The sequence below is a fragment of the Hyperolius riggenbachi genome, chromosome 8, assembly GCF_040937935.1.
Source record: "Hyperolius riggenbachi isolate aHypRig1 chromosome 8, aHypRig1.pri, whole genome shotgun sequence".
Lineage (NCBI taxonomy): Eukaryota > Metazoa > Chordata > Amphibia > Anura > Hyperoliidae > Hyperolius > Hyperolius riggenbachi.
This window is the reverse complement of record NC_090653.1, coordinates 262,566,101-262,592,358: the sequence shown is the minus strand read 5'-3', so window position 1 is coordinate 262,592,358 and position 26,258 is coordinate 262,566,101. Positions and strand designations below refer to the sequence as shown.

The window sequence follows — 26,258 nt, the reverse complement described above, 5'->3', positions numbered from 1 at the left end:
GAGACCAGGGTTTGAATCTCGGCTCTCTGCTCAGTAAGCCAGCACCTATTCAGTAGGAGACCTTATGCAAGTCTTCCCAACACTGCTACTGCCTATAGAGTGTGCCCTAGTGGCTGCAGCTCTGGTGCTTTGAGTCTGCCAGGAGAAAAGCGTGATATAAATGTTGTTTTTCTTTTGGATTGAGCATAAATTGTACATGCTAGGCTAGCTTCAGCTAGAAGTGTTGGTGGTATAATGGATATGTTAGTTACCTACCATACACTGAGACCTGGGTTCAATCCCCAGCCACGGTATGTAAGCTGGCTTTTGAAATTCTGGAATTCCCTGGCAGATGAGACCCTCCCCCCTCCGGTAGGAGGGTAGAAGGGTAGGAGGGTGGAGGGAAGCAGCTGTCCCTTAACTAATTAGTGTAGGCAGACAAGTGAGTCAAATGGTATAAGGACCTTGCTTGGAGGAGGGAGGGGGGGCGGGCCTCCAGCAGCGAGAGCAATGTGTTTGGCAATAATGTGCCTGCTGATTGTGATGTAGAGGGTCAAAGTTTTGCTCAATAGAGCATTATGGGGCGAATCGAACTACCAAAGTTCGCCTGGAACCGTTCGCCGCCGAACAGTTCGCTACATCTCTAGAGGGGAGTTGAAACGCTGCATCCCGACGTCAGAACGAGGGCTTTATACCCCCAAATCCCGGGGCAAAATTCCACTACTTTCAAAGATGTGGATTTTGCTGCCCGGGGAGGCAGAGCTTAGCACTGTAGCTCTGCCTCTATTGAAGTCAATCTGCTCGCGGATCTCCGCCTCTCCCCGTCCCTCACAGTGAAGGAAGACTGAGAGGGGCGGGAGAGGCGGCGATCAGCGGAGACTGACTCCAGTAGCTGCAGTGCTACTGCAGAAAGCTCTGCCTCTTAAAGGAAGCACTCCCCGCATTGTGCCCGGGGATTTGGGGGGGTTTAAAGCCCTTGTTTTGCCACGGGAATGCAGTGTTTCACCTCTCCTCATACTGCTTAAGCTTAATAGCAGGTCTCTCTTTAACGCTTCAGTTTTGCTGTAAATGGTTAAATTCTTCTCCGGAATCAGGCGCAGTCAGAAGTCAGGGGCGTCTGAATTTCCAGGCATATAATTTAATGTACATTAGTCCGTTCCCCGACGTGGCGGATTCTTTGGTTGTGTTTGAGGCTGGCTTGTGCAATGTGCTGCGTAAGCTGTATAAAAACTTGGACTATGGCCTGCTAATGCTCCCAGCTTAGTCAGAGCTATGGTGACAGGTCAGCTGGTAGGTTTATAAAACACTTGACTGGTTTAACAGAAAGGGTTGTTATTTTTTTTCCTTGTATATTTTCTTGTTTGGATTTACAAGGGCCTTTAATATGTAGACAGAGTGGGGTAAGGACAGGGGGAAACTAAACGGAGAACAGTGGAGACCCTGAGTGGTGGTGGTGGTGGGGTCAGGACCGTAGAAAACTGGACGACGTTTCTGGTCACTTTATATCCAAGTCTCAGGGTCACAAGAAATTAGTAATGAAAGAAAAGCATTTCCGTCAGAGGAAAAGGAACTATAGATTTTTTGCCCTCTCCCTACACAAACTAAGAGGTCCACGAAAGTCTGTAGAATGATCTTCTAAATTAGTGGTCCTCAATCGATGGCCCGCGGGCCGAATGCGGCCCCCCAGAGGCCTTTTCACTGGCCCCCAAACACAAAATGTATAACTTATAGATGTGGCCGACTGCACTTTTTAATATCGGTGGCCCACAGTGCTGGCATCACCCATCCACGTACTGTAGAAGCCGGCAAGCAGCAATTCACTGGCTTCCAATCCAATTCTGCATCAGGCGACACTGCTGTCCAACTGAATGGCAAGTTGACTCCTGGGTATGCGTCACTGTCTGGTGCACAAGGACATTCTTCAGGCATACATGACTGAATGGCTGCTGCTGGGAGTTCTCCTCCGGGCATGAATGGGGGAAATCAATAGCTACTAATATTAATGAATATCAATATTCAATGTAATGTTTTTCAACCTCATTTTATGTATGTTCCGGCCCCCCAGGAGTCTGAAGTATGTTGACCCGGCCCTTGACCGAGAAGGTTTGGGGACCCCTGATCTAAATTATACAGCAAGACTTCTGGTACTCAGCTCCGGCGGGACCGTCTGATGCCGATCACAAAAAAAACCAAATCCCCCACCTTGCGGCATAAAATACTCACCGAGCCTCCAGGAGGTGTCTTCTACCATTCCTGTAACTCCTAGCAGCCCAGAATGGGTTAACCATAATGTAGCCACTCTCGGGGCAGATGGAGAGATTTGTCCATGTTCACTTGTGTCTATGGTCCGTCCATGGTTCAAAAACATTGTACAGTTAAGAAAACTTAAACCGTGTAGAATCAGTGATAAGTTAAAAAGAATAGTCTGAGCCCATAAAGACACAAAAAATAGATGAAGAATGTAAGCATGAGACAACTTGCCTCCTCTAAGGATCTAAGGAGAAGTATGTTCTAATTAAAGTTTTATTAACCACTGAACAATGCTTTTCTTCAGTAATCCAGCGTCACCAGGTAACGTGCTGACCGGTTGAATCTGGAGTGTTGGCGGCTCTCAGTTTAGGGGACCTCATTCGCTCTGGATTCAACCGGTTTCCACTTTACCTGATGAGCTTGGGGTTACTTACAAAATTACTTGGTTGTCGAATTCATCATTTATGTTGTTTTTAAAGGAGGTTCTGTTGCCCTTCACTGCCTGCGCAGTAAACTCCCGCTGTCGCACACAGGAGCGAGCACGTGTGCGCCCGCGGCTGCACTTCTATTCGTCTAGTTAAATGAATAATTACACCGGGCCGGCGGCGGGGAACGGGTGATCGGAGGACGGTGCGGTAAGTTCCAGCTGCAGGCGGCCAATAGAAGCGACAGGTAAGTGGCAGTTTTTGTAAAGTGCAACAGAACCCCTTTAATATCCTCATAGGAGGGAAGTTATCTGATGCTTACACTGCATTTTGTGTTTTAAGCCATTTTTCTTTCTGTGAGGAAGATTACATACTTTGGGCTTGAAGAGCAAGGGTCCCAGTCATTAGACGACAAATAACATACACTTTTCTCATGGCGGACTTGAAGCACTTGAGCTGCAGCCACTAGCGTGTGCTCTGTAGACAGTAGCAGTGTTTAGGGAGTCTTGCCCAAGGTCTCCTACTCCCCTCACTGAATAGGTGCTGGCTTAGTGAACATGAAGTGCCAAGATTCTAGCCCAGCCTGTGTCAGAGGTAGAGCCTTTAACCAGTACACTGTCCAGCCACCGCATTAGATGGGTGCACCCTAAACTTGGCTTGGCCATCAGATACCTATGAGCGACCAGCTGTGGGACGCCTATGGAAGCTGTTAGTTTACTGACTGAATAGACACCAAGGAGTATTCTTTCAGATGCTTGGATTATTGCTGTCATTGCTCATCTTATTGACATTTTCCTTTACTTCCTGCTATTAGTGACTCATGTAACTGATACAGGAAGTTACTGTATCTCCCATTCCCAAATCTTTTTCTAAAAAAATGTCTGTGTCTGCATTAAAAACCTGACAACGCTAATATTACCTTAGTCCTTTGGAAACTTAAAAGCCCTGTAGTGGCAGATAGTAGAATGCAGTAAATTTAGGAATACCCACTTTTACATTAAATATCTTGGTTTCAGCATCAGAATCCCTTCCTATTGCTGTATATCAATATGTAACCCCCCCCCCCCCCCATTGAGGCTTGGCCTATTTTGTTTATTATGCTGGATTCTCCCGCCCCCAAGCATTCTGGGATACCAGGTCTCATTTGTACTGGCTTTAGAACTCCCAGTAAAGGAACATTCCGCAGAGATGTCATCCTGTAAATCACGGTGAGGAAACGTTTTACAATGTTCAAAAACTGACTAAATAATTAACAAATGAATACTGTAAACAAATATACATTTTTATTTATTATGTTCTTTTAACTACAGTTCCATTGTAGTAAAAAAAAAAAAAAAAAAAGCCTCAACTTGTTATCGGTGTTGGGCTGCAAAACAGACAGGACACCAGAAGTCAGGTAGTGTTCAAGACTCTTGGGAACAGAATTGAAGGTCTGTAGAGGAAACTTTTAGCTTTGGAATAAGGGAGTCTCAGATTTTGTCATACAGCACTGGGTAGACCAGTCGAAACAAAAGTGCTTCAAAGGAATAGACAAGATTTTACTGGCTGGCAGTGCCCAACATAACTGCTCCTAAACAGGTTTTTTTCTTCAGTGTTTTTTTAATTAAATTGTGTGAAAGACGATCCTGTTTTATTGGAGCGCCTATTACAGGGTAAAATCCGGCTTCTGCCAAGTGCAGCACAGAGACCCCTGACTTCCACGCACGCGGGCAGCGAGAGGACGCAACTATAATTTAAGGCTCAGTTCTAGGAATTTTCCTGGCGGGTTGCCTGCCCCCAGCACAACCCAACGTGGCTCATATAATCCAAAGTGCTGTAAAAAAATAAAATGATGCTAAATACTTAAATTTATTGCTTTATTTGCAAGGTCACATTACCTATGCACGAGCCCAGACTACACCCCCCACCTGATGGCCACACCCCCTTACAAGAAAGCAATGTGGGGCAATGTGCACCCGAAGAATGCAATTTGGGCGCCACCACCATAGGCGCCTATAGAATCATCAGCATTGAGCTGTAATTTGGGCACCCAAGTTATGACTCAATGCTGATATTTCTGTAGGCACCTATGGCATACTGCAGCACTTGAACTTATTTCGGAGTGGTGGTTAGGTGACAGACAAGTCGTTTATGGGGGGGGTGCTGGGGGGTTTATGGTAAGGCACCTACCTGGCAGGTAGTGTATACGAGAAGGGGGGAGGGGCTATGGACCAGGCAGGTAGTGTGTGCTGGTGGGTGTTTGGGTTAGAAGTCGGGGGAGGGTTCTGTGTGAGGTTAGGTTTAGCCATAGTTAAATATTGGTATTTAATACTGATATTTTACACTTTCATATTACATTTTTGGTAATGGATACCGATATTTTATTTTCGGCATTACTGGGCGCGTAAACTTCTGTGCGCCTTTTTTTTATGTACGCCTGCTCACCCCCTCTCAGAAGATATTGAGGCAGTGGGCACGCCCCCCCTTAGAATGGATTAAGGGACATGCACCTAATGGGGCTGGAGGAAGCCCCAGGTCAGTATAAATATACCCATTATCGTCATCTCAGGTATACTTTAAAAGGAAATAGTTATAGCAGCCTCCATATCCCTCTCACCTCAGGTTCCCTTTAAATGTCTGATCCTAGAACCCATTTTCAGCCATCTTCTACTAGCCAATCAGCTATTACCTTTGTGGTTACTAAGGCAGATTAGTACATGTAAGTAGTGGCTGTGAGAGTTATAAAAAGTTTTCTGTGGTCAGCCACTTCAAACATGGTGCAGGCTGTGTGAGGTGCATTGGCTCCCTTGCCTCTGCTGATGAACAGTAACCATTCCTCCTCTTCCTTTTCCAAAGCCACAAGACTTTCCAGTTCTGTTATGAGTGGTATTGTGTGCCCACATTGTGCCCGGAGGCCTAGCAGCACTCTGTGACTGCAGCGTCTGTCTCTGCTGGGAAAGAGATGTCATTTAGCAGAATGGACAACGCAGGAATTCTCAGAGTCCCACACAATACTCTGCTGTTACCCGAGGAAGCAGAATGACCTCATAGCAGCTTACAAGTGTTAAAACCAAACTCCGGACATCGACCTGATGGCGTAGCAAGCAGGGCCCCCAAATGCTACTTTGTTTTGGCCAAATTAAGGCCTTTCCTGTTCTAAATACAGTATCAAGATCAACAATACCTTGTTCTACTATTGTTTATCTTGTCTTGTGTACTATTGATCTTGCCTGTGCCAAAAATAATTCCATGTACAAACTACTGTACTTGCCGAATAAAGCTGATCTGATTCTGAGAATTCCTTTATAAATTTTAATCAATTACTTTCAATGGGAAATAAAAACAGGGGATTGCAGCAATGAAAGGGTCATTCCACTCTGAACAACAAACAGCAAACAAACCACTGCGCTTCCTAACTCCACTCACAGTCCAAGCAATAGTATATACGGTGCAAAGTATTGCCAGGATAAATCCAGGGACAGCACCCTGTGCTGCACTCCTGGGGCTAGTGCCACCACCGCGGAAGGGATAAACAGAGGTCCCCCCTTAGGGTACATACACACATCAGACTAAAATGAAAGATCACAGACCAATCTTACCACCCTTCATGTAGTATGAGAGCCATACTCTACACAGTCTTTTCTATGGAGCTGAACTCCACATCAGAAAAAAATCTTTGCAAGATGCTGCACACACAGATGCTGTACAGACACAAAAGATCAGTATCTGCAAAAGATCTGTTCCTGCCAAAAATCCATTCCTGCAAATTGCAATGATAGTCTATGAGATCTGCAGATCATCATACACACATGATTTAACTGACATTCATCTGCAGATCAGATCCACCAGGATGGATTTTCAGATATGCGGATGATTGCTGGATCTGCAGATGAATGTCAGTTAAATCATGTGTGTATGATGATCTGCAGATCTCATAGACTATCATTGCAATTTGCAGGAATGGATTTTTGGCAGGAACAGATCTTTTGCAGATACTGATCTTTTGTGTCTGTACAGCATCTGTGTGTGCAGCATCTTGCAAAGATTTTTTTCTGATGTGGAGTGCAGCTCCATAGAAAAGACTGTGTAGAGTATGGCTCTCATACTACATGAAGGGTGGTAAGATTGGTCTGTGATCTTTCATTTTAGTCTGATGTGTGTATGTACCCTTAGTGCATCCCCTCACCAAAACGCCTCTTGTGTAAGATATATAGACAAGTAACTTGTCTATATATCTTATCTAAAGTTTAGATAGTTTACACAGCAAATCTAGCTGCAAACAGCTTTAATAGATTATGATTATTTCTTCCTGTGATACAATGACAGCAGCCATGTTTATCTGCATCTTGAGCAAGCTTATCTGCATCTTGAGCAAAAAAACCTAATCCCCCTTCCTCCTCCCTTCTCCCCTCTGCCTCTGAAATCTCTGGCTAGTAATGCCTCCCCCTCCTCCTGCCCAGACTGAGCTCCCATGAGCCCTTGCTACTGTCTGAAAGTGCCTTGGCTCTCTGAAAACCTGTGGGCATGGCTTGTTTAGTTTATAGGGAATTAGAGTATTCAAAAAAAAAAGTATTTGGCTTGAGGAATGCCCTATAAACAATAGGAAAGGAACACAATTATGCAATGTATGAAAGTTCACCTCAGATCCACTTTAAAGAGACACTGAAGCGAAAAAAAAAATTATGATATAATGAATTGGTTGTGTACTATGAATAATTACTAGAAGATTAGCAGCAAAGAAAATATTCTCATATTTTTATTTTCAAGTATATAGTGTTTTTTTCTAACTTTGCATCATTCTCTAATATGTGCAGATTACACAACACTCAGCATTCAAAATGATTCTTTCAGAGCAGTCTGTGAACTAATGAACTCTCCTCTGCCAGAGGAAAAGTAAATAGTTAACTAACAGTTGAGATAATAAAAGTCAGAAAACAGCCCTCTCCACGACTTTTGAAAGTCGTAGAGATAATGGCTTTTTTGTATAGAGATAACTGGGGTTTCTTAACTCTTCCTGTATTGGAAACAATTAGACTGATGTATCTGATCTTAATGTTGTATTTCTTAGCTGTACTACACATACAAATCATCATATCATAGTTTTTTTTTCGCTTCAGTGTCTCTTTAAAGAGAATCTGTATTGTTAAAATCACACAAAAGTAAACATACCAGTGCGTTAGGGGACATCTCCTATTACCCTCTGTCACAATTTCGCCGCTCCCCGCCGCATTAAAAGTGGTTAAAAACAGTTTTAAAAAGTTTGTTTATAAACAAACAAAATGGCCACCAAAACAGGAAGTAGGTTGATGTACAGTATGTCCACACATAGAAAATACTTCTTTTGAATCTCAAGAGATCATTTGTGTGTTTCTTTCCCCCTGCATCTCTCATGCACTGAAGTTTCAGGCTGCTCTTTTCTTCCTGCAAACAGCTTTGCCCTTGTCAGTAATTCTTCACTATGTGAAAGCCCAGCCAGCTCAGAGGACGATTTATCCAGCTTGTAAAAGATAAGAGAGAAGAGAGAAGCTGCTCTAATCTAAATAACACACAGGCAGTGTTCATAGAGGGGCCTGGAAGGGGGAGTTCATAGCAGAACCACAACACCGAAGAACTTGGCAGCCTTCCAGACACAGGCCTGACAAGTCTGACAAGAGTGAGATAAGTTGATTTATTACAGAGACTGTGATAGTATAAAGTGCTGCAGTAAGCCAGAATACATTAGAATAGCTTTTGGAACTTGTAGGATGATAAAAAACAGGATGCAATTTTTGTTACGGAGTCTCTTTAAGTCAATAATTTGGAGTCATTTCATTCTTTCTTTTCAATGCTTCAGCAAGTGAGCACAGACAATGAAAGCTTCAGTTTATTGAAACCACCGACTCCGACTCTAGGTACCCAAAATTGCCCCGACTCCGCCTCCACAGTCCTGCTCTCATCTGTGCAGCCCAGCGATGTTGCCAAACGGGATCGAATACCCGATGGGCGACGCAACATCCATTAATGTTGTGAAAGCACCTTTAGTCTAGTGACTTGAAGTAACCTGATTGAAGAAGCTATAGCTATAGCCCTTTTACAGGAAAGTTTGTTTCCTCCTCTACTTGTGCACCTCTTCTATGAAATAGTTTTCAACAATCAGGCCCGGATTTACCTCACGAGAGCCTATAGATACAGATGTCCTGGCACCTTAGTCTTTGCCCTCCATGACGCTACAGACACCTACCAAACTGCAAGTGTGCTGTCTATCCCAGCTGTCACTTGTACCTTACTTCCCTTGCCCATCATGGGTAGCTACCGGTGTCCCTTAGCATTAGGTAGCTAGATCTATCCTCCGTATTAAGTAACTTGAGGTGCCTCCAAGTATTGGGTAGCTAGAAATGAAGGGAGATCTGGTCAATGGAATGCGAGACCCTCTCATTAATGTTCTGTTTGGAACTCTGCATAGGGAAGAGGGGAGGGTGGCACTTGGGGAGGGTACTGAGCCCGCCTTTCCATCATCAGGCGCCTGTAGACAAATGCCTACTGTGCCTTATGGTAAATCCGGCCCTGTCAATAATAAGCTAAATCATTTTTATTTTATTTTTTTTAAATATATAAAAATATATAAAAGAAAGTAGGCTACCTGATCCGCAGGGCTGAGCAGATCAGGTAGCCACAAAAAGCACCACTACCGTGGGCTGCAATGGCCCACTTACACTTGTGTGACCTCTGGGTCACGACGCTGCGCTGAGAGACTGTGCGTCTCATAGCGTGCAGGGGAGTGGCAGGGGGCGCGGCCAGGGGAGGAAGCTGCCCAATGGCAGCTCAGGAAACCCTGCAGGAACGCCCCTGGCGGGCATTTGAAGCAGGGAATTCCTCTTCCCTCTGTTTACCTCCGAGTTAGTGACAAATATTGTCGCTAAACTCAGGTTGCTATAGCATGGCAGAGGAGGGGGGGAAGAGAGCGGCGGTTGGGGGATACGCAGCCATGTCATTACGCAGAAAACATGCTTCTGTGTCCCATCTGTCCCCCCTTCCCGGAAGTTCCACCTCTGGTTCTCTTTAAGCTAAATACTCACCACCCGACGGAGGAAGATGGATCCAGCAACGTCCCCCGATGATGAGCGTTCCATGATTCATCTCCGGCTGGCAAGTATACACAACGGAACACGACAGGCGTGAACGGGAAGTCAATTGATCTTAAAGATCCGACCCAATGCGTCTCTAAACATCATTCGCGTAAATGTGCACTTGTACCCATGTTGCGAGATCTTGGAAACGATGGCGTTCCAAAAAATCGCTGGCCATTGGAAAAGTCACATAGTGGGAACAGACCTTAGTATAGTGTGTGGTATTCTGTCTTGATGCACATGTTGCAACACCAGGTTAATAGTTAGTTAGATAATTCTAGCTATCTGCAGAGGAGGGGCTTTGATGTCTTCGCTTTAGGTGCCAGCTGACCTTGTTTCAGTACAGACCTGAAACCTGTGGAGATAATGTGATAAAGAATGTTATTTCCTGGGAAAGCTGACATATGTCGCAAAGGCCAGGTATCAATATGACAGCCAGGAAACGAGTAGTCTTTCTTTAGCGGAAGCTCATTGGCTGCAGCACTCACATTTTGCAGTCGTGTAGCAAGTTGTAGAGGAGACTTTTACAAAGTTTTAGAAGTTAGTTGAGGGAGTTTCCAACCAGAATGTGGAACCTCAAACCTCAGCCACCTATATTTATACTCTGCTGCCTGCAACAGTTTCCGGATGCCGGTCTGCATGGTATGAGGAGGCTGCGATCTTCAGGCCACAGACAGCAGGCATATCTGCTAGACAAGGCTGCCTATAATGCTGGTATTATGTCTGTATCCTGCATCCGTGGCAGTATCTGATACACACTACAGACCTCATTTACTACAGAAGTGATGGGTGGCATGCTTTACTATGCCATTACTGGGATAGTTACTTTACTATCCCAGTAACTACAAGCATACCTCCCAACTTTTTGAGATCAGAAAGGGGGACACTTAAGCCACCCCTCTAACCACGCCCCCATCACACCCCTAGTCACGCATACTATAAAGATTTAATAAGAAAAATGTGCTGTTTTATAATTCAAACACACTGGCCCTTTCTATCCTGGTGCATTTTCCTTCAAGTTAACATTTGAAATGAAGAAATACAGTACATCAATTTAAAGGATGGCAATAAAGTTTAGAGTCAATTAAACACATTTTTCAGTAAACAAAAAAATGCATTCATTTACATAGATTTGTCCTGGAAGAGGGACCAACGAGGGAGAAAGAGGGACAGGGGGATTAAATTCCCAAAGAGGCACTGTCCCACCAAAAGAGGGACAGTTGGGAGCTATGCTACCTGAATAGTGGATCACCCCTATTGGTCCATTAAAGTGGACCTGAACTCTGGCACATGACAGAAGGAAAGCAGAGAAAGACACCCTGTATGTATTTAGAGAGTTTAGCCTGTCTAATTCCCCCTCAACTGTGACTAATCACCACTGAAATTTGATCTCTCAGCTGTGTCAGCGTGGCAGCTAATTTGTAAGCGCAGCATGTTAACCCTATGTCTGCTTCCATGAAAGCAGGAAGTAGACACACTGCAGGTTTATTGCAGAATTTGTATCAGCTGTAACAAAGAAATGTTTTTCTTTAAAGGGGAGCTGAAGAGAGAGATATATGGAGGCTGCCATGTCTATTTCCTTTTAAGCAATACCAGTTGCCTGGCAGCCCTGCTGATCCTCTGCCTCTAATACTATTAGCCATAGCCCCTGAACAAGCATGCAGCAGATCAGGTGTTTCTGACATTACTGTCAGATCTGACAAGATTAGCTGCATGCTTGTTTCTGGTGTGATTCAGACACTACTGCAGCCAAATACATCAGCAGGGCTGCCAGGCAACTGGTATTGCTTAAAAGGAAATAAACATGGCAGCCTCCGTATACCTCTTACTTCAGTTCCCCTTTAAAGGTTGTTATGCTGTTGTTTATCTTTTAGAGCAGAGAGGGAGTTCTGAGTTCAGGTCCGCTTTAATTACTGCCAATTGCCTGGCTATTCTGCTGATCCTCTACATCTAATCCTACTTAGCCATAGACCCCGAACAAGCATGCAGATCAGAGGCTTGACTGAAGTCTGACTGGATGTGGCACATGCTTGTTTCAGGTGTGTGATTCAGACATTACTGATGCATGAGAGATCAGCAGGACAGCCAGGCAACTGGTATGGTTTGCAAATAAATATGGAAGCCTCCATATCCCTCTCACTTCAGGTGTCCTTGAGAGTCCATTCACACGGAAAAGTGCAAAACGGTAGCGCTTAGCGATAGGAGCGGTAAAATCACTGGACACCCTCGTGATTTCAGTCAATCGCGATTAGCGTTTTAAGCACTGTACCACGATCGCTCGAGAATCGCGGCAAAATGCTGCATGCAACACGTTTGCGATTGCTGCTAAGCGTGGAAACACCCAAGATCGGCGGAGTTACTAATGCACTAGTGCTTTAAAAAGCGCTAGCGCATTGGCAATTAGCAGGAATTGCCCACTAATCGCTGTAGTGAGAATGACCCCTTAAAGTATATAAAGAATCGATACTTACCCGCGGCTTCCTCCAGCCCCATAAATACGTCTGAGTCCCTCGCCGTCCTCCCGTGATCAACCCCGGTAACTTGCTCAGTCGCGTCAGTCTGTGTCTACTGCGCATGCACGGGAGATCCGTGTCACTCCCACTTCTGGTTCTTTACCTGAAGGGAGGGCATATTTGGCGTGAAGGCATCATGGATATCGTCCAGGATGGCGGTGGGGGGCAGGGCGGTTAGGTTTAGGCATCAGGTGAGCGGGTGGTTGGTTAGGGATAGGTGGCGGGGGGAGGTTGGGGGGGTTGTTAGGGTTTGTCATAGGCAGAGGAATATGTCCTGTGAGAATAAGGTTAGGTTTAAGTTTCGGAATTTAACTATTGGAATAGCAGATTTTACTGCAGGTTCGAGAACCAGGTACGGAAGGGGCGTCTGGTATCGACCACCCCCGCTCCAGGCCCTGCGAGCAACATCCCGAATCCGCTGGCGGTGAGTGAGGCTGATGTCCGGCGCCTCCTATAAACGCTAAGCCCCAGGAAAGCCTCCGGCCCCGACGGCGTATCTCCTGCCTGCCTGAAAACCTGCTGTCATCAACTTGCTCCCATCCTCTGCGACATCTTCACCAAGTTACTGCAGGAAAGCAAGGTTCCCATGTGCTTCAAGATGTCAACCATCATCCCTGTTCCAAAGAAGCAGGGGAGTCGTGGACCTTAACAATTTCAGTCCTGTGGCCCTGACATCTGTCATGAAAACCCTGGAACATGTGGTCCTAGCCTACCTCAAGCTCTCCACCTCGCCCCTACTTGACCCCTACCAGTTCGCCTACAGAGCAAACAGGTCTACCGATGATGCAATTAATATCTGAATGGAGCACATCAATGACCACCTCGACAGGCCAAACACCTATGTCAGAATACTTCTCCTTGACTTTAGCTCGGCTTTCAATACCGTCTGTCCGCGCATACTTCAAGAGGACCCAGCTGCACTAGGCGTTCACTCAAGCCTATGCCTGTGGATCACGGACTTTCTCACCAACAGGTCCCAAGTCGTCAGGCTGGGCAACATCCGCTCCCAAGCAGTGACAACAAATACAGGGGCCCCTCAAGGCTGTGTGCTGTCCCCGATACTGTTCTCCCTCTACACGAACAATTGCAGATCGGAGGCAGACATAGTAAAGGTCATCAAGTTCGCTGATGACACCACCATCGTTGGCCTTGTCACTAAGGATAATATCCACGAGTACTGTCAGCAGGTGGAGAGAATCTGCAACTGGAGCAAGGAGAACAGGCTGGTGCTTAACACAGCAAAGACTGTCGAACTAATCATTGACTTCAGGAGGTCTTCTCCCACCCCACCTCCAATCCATATTGATGGCATCGAGGTGGCCAGAGTGCCCTACGCCCGCCTCCTGCGATCTCAGCTGGAAGTTCAATATCACTGCCATCCAACGGAAGGCCCAGCAGAGACTCTTCTTCCTACGGCAGCTGAGGAAGGTCGGCATGACCCAAGAAATTCTGGCCAGCTTCTACTCCACCACCATTGAGTCAATCCTCTGCTCTTCCATGTTAGTCTGGTATGCTGGCGCCACTGCCAGCAACAAGCTCAAACTACAGAGGGTCATTAGGTCGGCGGAGAGGGTCACCGGCTGCCCCCCCCCCCTCACTTGCTCTATTGCACAACAAGACACTGAAATCCAGAGCATTGAGGATTGCAAATGATCCCTCGCACCCGGGTCACCGTTACTTCAGTCTGCTCCCTCTGGGCCGGAGGCTCCGTGCCATCCCTACAAAGACTGCTATACATAGAAACTCTTTCCATCGGCTGTCAGCCACTTGAACTCCCACCACATACTTCCATCAGCACAAGCCGAGGGGTGGGCTGCGTCACTCCTGGTCAGTCAACTGAAGTAACCGCCTCACAAGGCAAACAAGGCGAACCGCTGGTCATCTCTAGGCCTCTAAACGAACTGTGATGCATGCATGATGTAAATCTTATGCGCTATGTAATGTAACTTATCTCTGTCCCTATGTATTCTTCTCTGTCTTCCTCCCGAGCTATATGTATGTGCCAAGAATAATTCCGGGCATGATCGCTCATGCTTGGTGAAATAAACTTTTCTGATTCTGAATTACCACTGCCCGATAGAGTATTGGTACTATTACAGGTATTCTACTAATAGGTATCTCTAGTGGCCAAATTTCTGCTGCACCCTCTTTACATGTACGTGGAAATCTCATATTTACCAAGTGAATTCACCTCTGGTAGCTCCTCCCCAATGTAATTTCTCCTATGATGCTGTTGCCATGCCGAAGAGAACTATTGTGGCCCCGCCTCCTTGCCCCACATGACTGCATTCCAGGTCTGGAGAAAATGATACACACCATAATTTCTTTACAACCGCCTAATTACATCTTAAAACATATAGCTGTGGTTATTACGATGATTAGAGGCCACAGCCCTGCGTAATGATTGATCTTCCTATACGAAATACACAGTTCCAGCGTAGTATCTCCTGGCTGCTATTTCCTGGCAATCCCTGCAGCCATGGTCTGCATCAGATCTGACTGATTTAAAAAAACATGGACTGATTTAAAAAACAAACATTGTATGTCTTTTAACTTAATGCGGACCTGAACTCTTGCACGGGACCCAAGGAAAACGCAGAGAAATGTACCCTGTGTGCTTTTAGAGAGAAGAACCTGTCTAATTTCCCCTCGTCATTTGTAAGAAATCACAAGTGTGATTTGATCTCTCAGCTGCATCAGCACAGAAATGCATCAGTCTCTGCAGACACAGCTAATATGTAAACACAGGATGGTAACCCTGTCTGCTTCCATAAAAGGAGGAAGTAGACACACTGCAGATTTATTGCAGGAGTTATGCAAGCGGTTACAAAGAAATGTTTTTCTGTAAAGGTTATTCTGCTGTTGCTTATCTTTTAGAGCAGAGAGGAAGTTTTGAGTTCAGGTCCATTTTAAGCTGGCAATACACTGGTCAATGTGGCCAGCTCTCTGCCTTATATGTGGGGGATCTCTATGATCGAATCCCTCCACACATTTGACAATGCGTCTCGTGACTACATGCTAGAGGCGGAACACTAGGAGTACTGCGGTACCTACCTTACATGACCACTAGAGGCTCTAGTGTTTGTCCTCTATTGTTTGTGACATGACACAAGCGCCCCAGGGGAGAGAAGACAGGGAGGAGCATGCAGCAGTGGAGGGAAGACAGGGAGGAGCATGCAGCGGTGGAGGGAAGACGGAGGAGCATGCAGCAGTGGAGGTAAGACAGGGAGGAGCATGCAGCAGTGGAGGGAAGACAGGGATGAGCATGCAGCGGTGGAGGGAAGACGGAGGAGCATGCAGCAGTGGAGGGAAGACAGGGATGAGCATGCAGCAGTGGAGGGAAGACAGGGATGAGCATGCAGCATTGGAGGGAAGACAGGGAGGAGCATGCAGCGGTGGAGGGAAGACGGGGAGGAGCATGCAGTGGTGGAGGGAAGACATGGAAGGAAGCACCAGCGGACAGGTGAATGTAAGCTCCGCTGCGGCCTCGGTGGTCCTGAAATTGATCGGCGCTAGCGACGCTCTCCTGACCCCCGAACAATCGAGCGATATCCTCCTCCTTCAATCAAATTAATTTCAGATGAAAATTGATTGAACGTGAACCCTTTGCGGCACCAATTTCATTTCATCAAATCGACCAGATATCGCTGGAAAATATCGACCAGAGTATGACCGCCTTGAGAGTAATTTTTTATTTAAAAAGGGACTTCAGCCTACACAAACATACTGTTATTAAGTTACATTAGTTATGCTAAATGTTTGTGATTTCATGGGGGCAGCCATCTTTTTGGTTGAAAGGAGATGACAGGGAGCATGAGACACAGTTCCAACTGTCCTGTGTCCTGATCACCCTTCCCAGCTGCGCACACTAGGCAACGAGAACAACATCAGAAATCCCATCATGCTTTGCACAGGATCAGGGGAAAAATACCAGGGCAAATTTGTTTGATGGGGTGGAGCTTAGCTTCTGTGCAGCTAAAAGTGAGGCTTGGCTAAGAAAAACAAAGTTTTGATGCTGTGAAACTATGAAAGCAACGCCAAGCCTTTTCAGTGCTGCTGAGTAGATGTTTAGTCTGGAGGTTCACTTTAAGTTATATAAAACAAAAGTATTAAATTAGAGTACCGCACGTTCTACAACCATTGCGTTGCATACAGTGAAGCATGCAGTCAATGACAAGTATGCTTCACAGTCAAGGTCAACCTGCGCATTATGGGGTAACATACTGCATGCAGTGCGTTGGGATGCTGCACTCAGATCGCACCATACTGGACGCACTGTGAGAGTCGCATAGGTTTTACATTGCAGTGCAATGTTCCCATAGGCAAACGCAGGGGGGGATTACAGCTGCCCAGAATCCCCCCTCAGGCCATGGCTGTGACCATGTTTGGGGAGAGGCACACGTTGAGACACCAGAATATCTGCAGGCATCCTGCAGCTCACAACACTGCCCCCTTTCTTTCTCTACTACAGTTGACTTTGGATGGAGTAGCAGCCTGTGTACAGAGCTTGGAGCAGCTCTGGGGAACTTAACAGTCAGGTATGAGCACAGCCCTTTGCCCTGCTGTGTGAATGCTTCACTTTCCCCTTCATTAGCGATGTCGGCTGTCCTCATTATTATCTGTATCCAAACTGCTCTTCATCAATCCTGTTGTCGGTGGGTCGGACGGGAAATTGCATTATGTGTACCCAGTATGATGTCCTACCATATTATTATACTGTATTGTGCATGGCTGAGGGAAACCTTTCAGGAATCCCCCCCTTGAAAATCCTGGGTTTGCCCCTGGTTCCTATGCGTCCATTATGTCGCACTACAACGCAGCACTGTGATTGTAGACTAACTAGGATACCCCACGTTATACCTTTACAAAATGTTATGTATACAATGTAGGGATCTGGGTATACCTATAATATTAAAGTGGTATGACACTCAGCATTTACTCTTTGTTCTAAAAGATTATTTACAGCATAAAATCTACTACCACGAAAAATTGTAGCAGAACAGCATTCAAAAAGCACTTTGTGCTTTAGTGGAAAGCTTCTGGCCGCATCCGCAGAGGTGATAACATTATCTTTTGTTTACATTCCTTTGTCAGAAACATTTAGTAAATATTAGCAAACTGCCGAAACTGAGCTGTACTGAGCTGAGAAGCAGTAAGAGCTGAGAAGTGATCCCTAGATAGATTTTAATATATAAATACAGCAGCTATGCAATAAAATGCAATGGCCGCTTTCAGAGCAGATAAACTATACTTTGGGAACTTGTAATTTGTAACCAGACAATATAACTTGTGCACTAAAGCAAATATGAAATTCTGTATGGTTAATGAAAAGTAGAAAAACACATTTATTTAATTGTGATTGTATCCCACTTTAAGCAGTCTGTCTGAATATGACCGTACTGGGGTGATTTCTGTGGGATAAGCACATACTGGGTGGGTGTGTTGGGGTTACGTCTGTCCTCATAGTTTGGCCACACAGTGTACCTGGCAGGAGTTCCTGGACTGCGATGCCCTCTGGTCTCCCCGCTGGCCGTCTCAGGAAGTGCTTGCCTCGTTAAAGCGAGCGACCAGCGTCCAGCGTTTCCCAAACACTGACTGAGCCCTTCCTGTCTGTCCCCCGCTGACATCACTAGGTGAACATGCTGTACAGCGTACACTGATTATTTCCGCCCAGAGACGCTTCTGCTGCTGAAATAGCACTTTTCAAGGACGCTCTCTTCAAATATGGAAGATTACTAGTTAAAGAGGCCCTGTAGTGATGTATAGTAAATTGCAGCAAATTATTCACTTGTATGTTAATTTTCCTGATTACAGTATCAGAAACACTTCACTTATCTATATATTGGACATCACGGTGGCATAGTGAATAGCACTTTTGCTTTGCAGCGCTGGGTCCCCACTTCGAATCCCAGCCGGGGCACTATCTGCATGGAGTTAGTATGTTCTTCCCGTGTCTGTGTGGGTTTCCTCCGGCCACTCCGGTTTCCTTTCACATGCCAAAAACATACATATAAGTTAACGGGCTTCCCTCTAAATTGGCCCTAGACTATGATGCATACACTAGACTATACGATACATACATAGACACATGACTATGGTGGGGAGTAGATTGTGAGCTCCTCTGAGGGACAGACAAGTGACTAGGCAATATACTCTGTACAGCGTTTTAGAAGATGTGGGCGCTATATAAATAATTATAATATTGGTATGTAGCCTGCCCTCCCATTAATGCCACAGCCTATTCTGTTTAGCTATGTAAAATTCTCCACCCAGAGGACTCTGGGAGACCAGGTATTATTTGTACTGACTTTGCAACTCTCAGAAACATTCCGCAGAGCTGCACCTGACAGCAGGACCGTGGAGTTGGAATCGGAGTCAAAGCAATTTTGGGTACCTGGAGTCGAAGATGGAGTTGGTCTTTTCATAAACTGAAGAGTCAGTCAAGTGAATTTTTGTACCAAATCCACAGCCCTGGTAAGTATTAGACTAAGGAGTTGGAGTCGGAGCAATTTTGGGTACCTGGAGCCGGAGTTGGGAGTCGGTGGTTTCATAAACTAAGGAGTTGGAGTCATATGATTTTTGTACCATATCCACAGCCCTGCCTGACAGGACGAACGATAGTAAGATTGTAAGCTCGCAAGGGCATGGCTCTCTTACCCTTTTGTGTCTTGGATTTCTTTTATACATTTTATTCATCATGTTACTTTTGTCACTGTAATTACCAGTTCTGTATTTTGTACCAATTCTGCATTTTGTATATTTGTGTATGCCATTGTCTGTATTCTTATGTACCAACTTTGTTTCTTGCTTTGTACAGCACCATGGAATATGTTGGCACTTTATAAATCTGTAATAATAATAATAGTATCCTGCTGTTCTCTTCGGCCACTAGATCTCCAGTGCCTAACCTGCGTCCGCTACAAATGTTAACCACTTGAGGACTCAGCCTTTACCCCCCCCCCCCCCCCCCCCTTAAGGACCAGCGTGTTTTTTATGATCTGTGCTGGGTGGGCTGTGCAGCCCCCAGCACAGATCAGGTTTCAGGCAGAGCGATCAGATCGCCCCCCCCCTTTTTTCCCCCCTATGGGGATGATGTGCAGGGGGGGGGGGGTCTGATCGCTCCTGCCTGCTTGGGTGTTGTGGGGGGGGGGGCACCTGAGAGCCCCCCTCCACTGCAAAATTCCCCCTCCCTCTCACCCCTGGCGATCGGGGCAGCACAGGACGCTATCCGTCCTGTGCAGCCTGTGACAGGCTGTCCTCTGTCACATGGCGGCGATCCCCGGCCGCTGATTGGCCGGGGATCGCCGATCTGACTCCTGCGTTTACATTGTCTGCGAGCCGCGATCAGCGGCTCGCAGGCTATTCACGGAGACCCGCCCCGTGATCTAACAGGAATCGGCCGCTCGCGCGAGCGGCCTTTCCTGATTAATTAGGGAGGCACCTGGCGATGCAGATGTGCGTCGCTGGTCCTCCAGCTATTACTTTGCCGCCGCACGGTATGAGTGTGCGGTCGGCAAGTGGTTAAAGAACAAGCGACACCCATGCTAACCTAGAAATAAAAAACACATATATAAGTAGATAAATGCTACTTCTACTTACATAATGATACATACAGATGTGTTGGGCTATCCACGTAATGATTCCTGTGAATTTTATAAAGGAAAAGCAGAAAATCCTATTCTAGGCAGTGGCCATCTTGCCAAGCTAATGCTGACATCATATCCTCCCTGACTCTTGTTTTCCCCCCTCCCTTCTCTTGCTCATTGTGTATTCATTAGCTGCCTTCCTCCCAGAGTCTTCAGACACTCCCACTGAGGTGTATACTAGGAACTACACTGTCTATTTTTTTTATTTACACATCCAATCACTGAGTCGCCTCAGCCTTGCTTGTAAACACAAGTAATCAGAGGGTGTTTCTGATAAGCAGCTAGGCTGGGAAATAAATGGAAGAGGATGAATATATTATAGATAAAAAGACCTCCCATTCAACTTTTTGGCACGGTTTGGCACTAGGGCCAGTGCTCCTAAAGTATGTGATAACTACAAACCATAACAGCAGAAAACGTTTTGCAAGTTTTGAATGCAGGATTAGCATCTTTATCACTTAACCCTCCTGGCGGTTTGAAACATTCCGCCAGGAGGCAGCACAGCAGGTTTTTTTTTTTTTTTAAATCATGTAGCGAGCCCAGGGCGATCTCCGATCAGGAAATCCCGTTCAAAGAACCATGGCGACGGGGCGGGATGACGTTGTGACGTCATTGGGAGTCCCGATCCACCCCTCGGCACTGCCTGGCACTGATTGGCCAGGCAGCGCATGGGGTCTGGGGGGGCCCTGCGCCGCAACGGATAGCGGCGATCGGGAGCGGGGCGGCGGTGATCGGTGTGCTGGCACAGCTAGCAAAGTGCCAGCTGCGTCCAGCAAAAAAAAAAATTATGTAAATCGGCCCAGCAGGGCCTGAGCGGCACCCTCCGACGGCTTACCCCGTGTCACACACGGGGTTACCGCCAAGGAGCTTAATACACTCAGACCAGTTGCTGTTGAAATTTGTTTTTTATGGTGACAATACCGCTTTAAGAGATGTTGGTTTACGGCACCAAAACTTCCAGAAATGGCAGGTCTCTTTTTCATAGGTTGGGATGTTCTTTCACTTGATCCTTTTCACTTTGCGTAGACCATGTTGCCTCTGGTATTGTGTCTTTGAGAACACAGCCCCTATTCTGTCATTGTTTGTTCAGTGCACAATGTGTGTATTCTGTGTATTCTCTCCCTGCATTCTGTTATGTCCTATACAGCCCCAGTTTACACACAGGCTTCTGTAAATATTATACTGCGTCTCCACTGGCTGCGTGAGTGTTATCTAATGCTCTATACATGTGCTGTGACTCCTGAGGCCCTCCTCACAGACAATAGAAGCGGCCATTTTGTTCTTGTGTATTGACCTTTAGTGTTGGTTGAGCTGGATGTTATTTTAAAGGCCACCCGAGGTGAAAATAAACTAATGAAATTAACTATTGTATTTATCATCCTTCTCCTAAAAATGACTTAAGATATTCCACAGTTTTATTTTATAGTTAAATCTACTTTGTATTTATTTATTTATTTTTTTTTTTTATTTTATTTTTTTTACGGTTTTGTTTTTGCTCACATTCATGAATGTGTCACATTCATTGAAGTATGCCAGAGCTAAAATCTATGAACAATTGGCCCGTTTTATCTCTCTCCTGCTCTCAGAAGCAATTTTCTGCTAGGAAAGTGTTTTATAGTTGTAATTTCTTTCTTTTCTCATCAGTGAGGGTCACACTGTAGTCTGACCCATTCCTGACTCAGACAGGAACTGGCACTTGCATAACTGATGTTTAACACTTTCAGGCAGAGAAGGAAAAAAAGGAACACAGCCTAGTTATTTGTGTGCTTGGCACTGTACATACACATGTCTATCTCATGCCATGTCACCTCGGGTATCCTTCAAAACAAAAAGGGAGACCAAGAGCCCCTAAGGGTCCAGATTATTACAGGAATATTTACGTCTATATGAGACATTGGTATTATACTTACAAAACATGGGGTAACACAAAGGTATCCACTGATTTGGCAGGTGTGGAGCATGCGTACATTTGAAATCGGCGCCGGTAGACTTGGGCGCAGGATACAGCGTTATATAGCTGATCCTGCTTCTGCACAAGTCTGGGCCGATTTAATTACTATTCCCCCTCCAGGCCGACATGGATAGTGTAGGAATGAAATAATTCGGCTTCCAGTGATTGCTGGAGGCCGAATTATTATGTTTTTAAGCAACTTCGGCTCTGTCTTCTGACGGAGCCGACGTTACTCACTGAGCACTTCAATAGGAATGATTCCTATTGAAGTCTATGGAGGCGCCGGCTGCGCCCAAATCTAGCAGCGCTGAAAAGCACTGCTCCGGTGGAGCATATGACCTGACCCCTCTCAGGTTAAGAAGTCGCTCTCTGTAGAAAGGAAAGGAGAGAATCACCCCTCCCCCAAGGGTAGCGAATCGCAATACAAAGCGGCTGGAGCAGAGGCGCTAAAAGAGTAAAAACAACGGTTTCTTAACATTGATAAAAATGGGAGGTAATGGTGGACTTGCCTCTCCATAGAAGACACGGATATACACGTTTTCAGTCCAAAAAGCTTTGACTACTCCACAGCGCAATGCGTTTCGCAGGTACGCCTCTGTGAGGCGCTTGGCTAGCTTAATGGATATAGTTGCTCACTATTTGCCTGACGAAGCGGGATTGTACCTGCAAAACGCAAATGGGGATTAATTGAGGGATTTGGCCATTTGAATGGACATTGCTTAAGCGGTAAGCACCATGGCCGTCGCTTAACACTGCACATGAAGCAAACCTGAAGCGGAGAAAACCTTATGATGAATTGTATGTGCAGTATGGATAATGAACAGAACATTCGTAGCAAAGAAGAGTCTCCTATCTTTATCTTCAGTTATATAGTTTTTTTGGGGTTTTTTTTTTGCATCATTCTGTCACAGTTGCGCAAACTGTCTTTTCAGTTATAACAGAAAGCAGAGCTAATGACCCTTTGAACTTTCCTGCAGTAAAACCTTATCCCAAGCTGTCTCTCACTGTTTCCTGGCTGTTTTAAGGTGGCCATACACTGATAGATTTTCAGCAGATTCGACCGTCAGATTTGTTAGATGCCTGTCAAGTCGAATCTTACAGGAATCTGATGTGTGCCACACGCTAGGAACAGATTTCTGAAATCTATTGGAAATTGATCTAAATGCATCATTGGACCAGTAGGTCCAATGCAACTCTATGGGCCATCGATCTGCTGCCAGCAGCAGATCGACCTAGATTTTCCATCCTGTCAGATCAAATTGATCAAAATCAATTGCAAATCCATCGGCTGATTTGATAGGATCGATCAATCGATGGCTGAAATCGACCAGTGTATGGGCCCCTTAAGTGCTTCAGAAAACAGTCTATGGAGGCGCCGGCTGCGTCGAATAGCTCAGAGAAGCTCTTTTGCATAGATAGCAACTGAAGTTTTTTAACTCTTCCTGGAAAACGAGAGACTCTTCTTTGCTACTAATATCCTATTTTTTTAGCTGCATACAAATCATACGTTTATTTTCACTTCAGGTTTCTTCACGTTCCATCCCGCAATAGCATCCTGCGCCATTAGCGATAATGGTGCAGGCCGCTACTGTGGGCTGGAACGCGAAGAAAGCTTTGCATAGCCCAGGTCACGCAGGCGCAGTTGCCGTCGACTTGCAAGACGACGGTAACAAAACGAGCTGGCGGGGGCAGAACAGAAGATCATGGAGGACTGGCACAGGACAGGACAGCTGCTAGGGGCTTGGGGAAGCCCCAGGTAAGGGAAACAGTGTGTTGTTGTTTTTTTTTCCAATTTACAGTTCCGCTTTAAGTGAGCACACTTTTACACAGTGATGCAAGCAGCATTCATACCAGTGGCGGCAGGCGTGGAATGTGATTGGTTGCTGACGTTTTGTTGTCCTGCAGGTGTCCCACAGTCCCGGCGGTAAGAGCATGGTGGTGAAGATCTACAAGAACGAGGTGGATGAAGAGGGGATTGTCCGGGAGATAACTCTGCTGCAGAAATTGTCTCACCCAAACATTGTCAGGTGGGCGTGTCTTGTATGTTGAAGAAGAAATGTAAAAATCAGCCTAAGCAGCTGAATTTCATGTACCCAATAGAATGGGTGATAATAGGGACTTGTCGCGTGTCTGTTTACTTCTTCCTAGTCTATTGTTTTCAGTCAGTCCCAGTGTGCCCTGCATAGTGAATGTGAGACTGATGGTTTGTTGCCCTGAAACATTTGTCCTGATTAAACCTGTCACTTTCACTACAAGGAAAATTACTGATTTGTGGGTAAACGGTCACCTGAAACTATCATGAACAATTTTTTTTTTAACTAGTTAAGTTTCTCCACAGTCTGTATGTGGCGTAAGATTGGCAATAAAACATTTACATCTTGCCAGTTGCCTGCCAATACACAGACCCATATTTCCAGCAGGACCAATCACTTAGATAAAAATCTGCTGATGCCCGTGCAGTTATACTGCTGGTGCTTGTGCAGTGACACACCTGTCCGTCGTCTACGCTGAGTGTCTTCATTGTACCTCTGCATTTGCGCCCCCAAGTGGTTACCAGTGTTATAGCACGTGGGGCGTGTGACATCACACATGCTCTATGCTGGTAGTCACGTGGGGCACGCGGATGGCGGACAGATAAAGTATAACTGCACGGGCAATGGGGGAGCATAAAACATTGGGGACAGAGATGGATTAACCACTTGAGGACCGCTGTGTTAACCCCCGCCCCTAGTGACCAGGCCATTTTTTACTAAATGGGTCACTGCAGCTTTAAGGGCTCGCTGCAGGGCTGCGCAACTCAGCACACAAGTGATTCCCTCCCTTTTCTCCCCACCAACAGAGCTCTCTGTTGGTGGGCTCTGATCACTCCCCCAATGTTTATCTATTTTTTTTTCTTTACAAATATTGTTGTTTGTTTAATAAAATTGTGCATTTTTTAAAAAATATTTTTTTTCCCTCCCTCTGACATGTCAGCCTATCACAGCGGATCGCTCCTGTGTCCCCTAGGGGCACAGTCATGTCACATGGCTGTCCTCAGTACAGCGCTGCTGTAGATCGCAGCACTGTACATAGTTGTTAGATGGTGGTTTCGCCACCTAACAGTCTCCGAGCGGTGATGGCCGCTGGGAGACTGAAGGCAGAGTGGAGCTCTGTCATCCGAGCGGAGATGCAAACGCATCGGCACACGCTCTCCTGCAAGCCCCATAAGAAGGCATTCATGCCGGCGTGGAGTGGTCCTGGGGCCACCGCCACGTTCACGCCAATCGGCGTGGAGCGGTTGGCAAGTAGTTAAGATGTAATGGGCTCTAGGCAAGGTAGTTGATTTGGTAAGCTGAAGTGGAGAGAGGTCAGAGAAGGTGGCAGTTGGGCCCGTTTTACACCCACTATGTCCCAGGCACCTGCCTAGGTTGCCTGGTGGATGATCCTCCTCTGATTAGGGGGGACAGTGGCCAGAGGCCATTATCGGCACGCACACGATCGAGCATGTGGGCCCAAGATTTTCCAGCATGTCTGATCTATACATGCCACCAATTACGGCCGAGAATTGGTCAAATTGTCAATCTTGGCAGCACCGATGTTCATCAGGTTCTATAATTATCGTGTGCGGTAAAAGTATGGACCACGGGTCTGACATTTTTGTAGATCCCAACGCTGGTTGTCAGAGCTTGTATATGCTACAGCCAGAACATGAAGTCTAGCCACTTCGGGACCGGGTTCTGACCGGTCAAAACGTAAAGTGGCCGTCTCACTGCGGCAAATGTCCAAAATTGAATACTGGCGGTTCTGTTACTCCCCCAACCCCTCCGGCTTTGGCTCCTCCCTCTTCTCCCCTCCTATTGAGTTCTGGGAGCAGGGGACATACACGTGCACCCAGGGTCGTTCGTCTCGTCGTGGCAGGGCTGCAGAGCTGGCAGAAGCAATGTCTTCAGCATTCCTACTCTTCTTCCCTGCCGCGACAAACTACTCTGGGTACATTGTGTGACCCCGGCTGCCACAGGTCAATGGGGGGGGGGGGGGGGGGCAGGGGGAGGAGCCAGAGCAGGGGGAGAGGAACAGAGCCGACAGACTTCAATTCATTTTAGACGTTGGCCGCAGTGAGACGGACAATTCTAGTTTTGACTGGCCTGAACCTGAAGTGGCCAGACTTCGGGTTCTGGCCTAACATATATACAGTGGAGGAAATAATTATTTGACCCCTCACTGATTTTGTAAGTTTGTCCAATGACAAAGAAATGAAAAGTCTCGGAACAGTATCATTTCAATGGTAGGTTTATTTTAACAGTGGCAGATAGCACATCAAAAGGAAAATCGAAAAAATAACCTTAAATAAAAGATAGCAACTGATTTGCATTTCATTGAGTGAAATAAGTTTTTGAACCCTCTAACAATAAAAGACTTAATACTTAGTG

The 26,258-nt window shown here is 46.0% G+C and overlaps 1 protein-coding gene across 4 annotated transcripts in view; it reads left to right on the top strand.

The window, feature by feature from the left end:
- LOC137527813 (dual specificity testis-specific protein kinase 1-like) overlaps positions 1–26,258 on the top strand; it is a 105,091-nt gene that overhangs the window by 54,548 nt on the left and 24,285 nt on the right. For all 4 annotated transcript variants that reach the window (XM_068248751.1, XM_068248749.1, XM_068248752.1 and 1 more), the window contains exon 3: positions 23,755–23,876. In XM_068248751.1, coding sequence (XP_068104852.1) covers positions 23,755–23,876 — 122 coding nt within the window. The remainder of the gene's footprint in view (positions 1–23,754; positions 23,877–26,258) is intronic.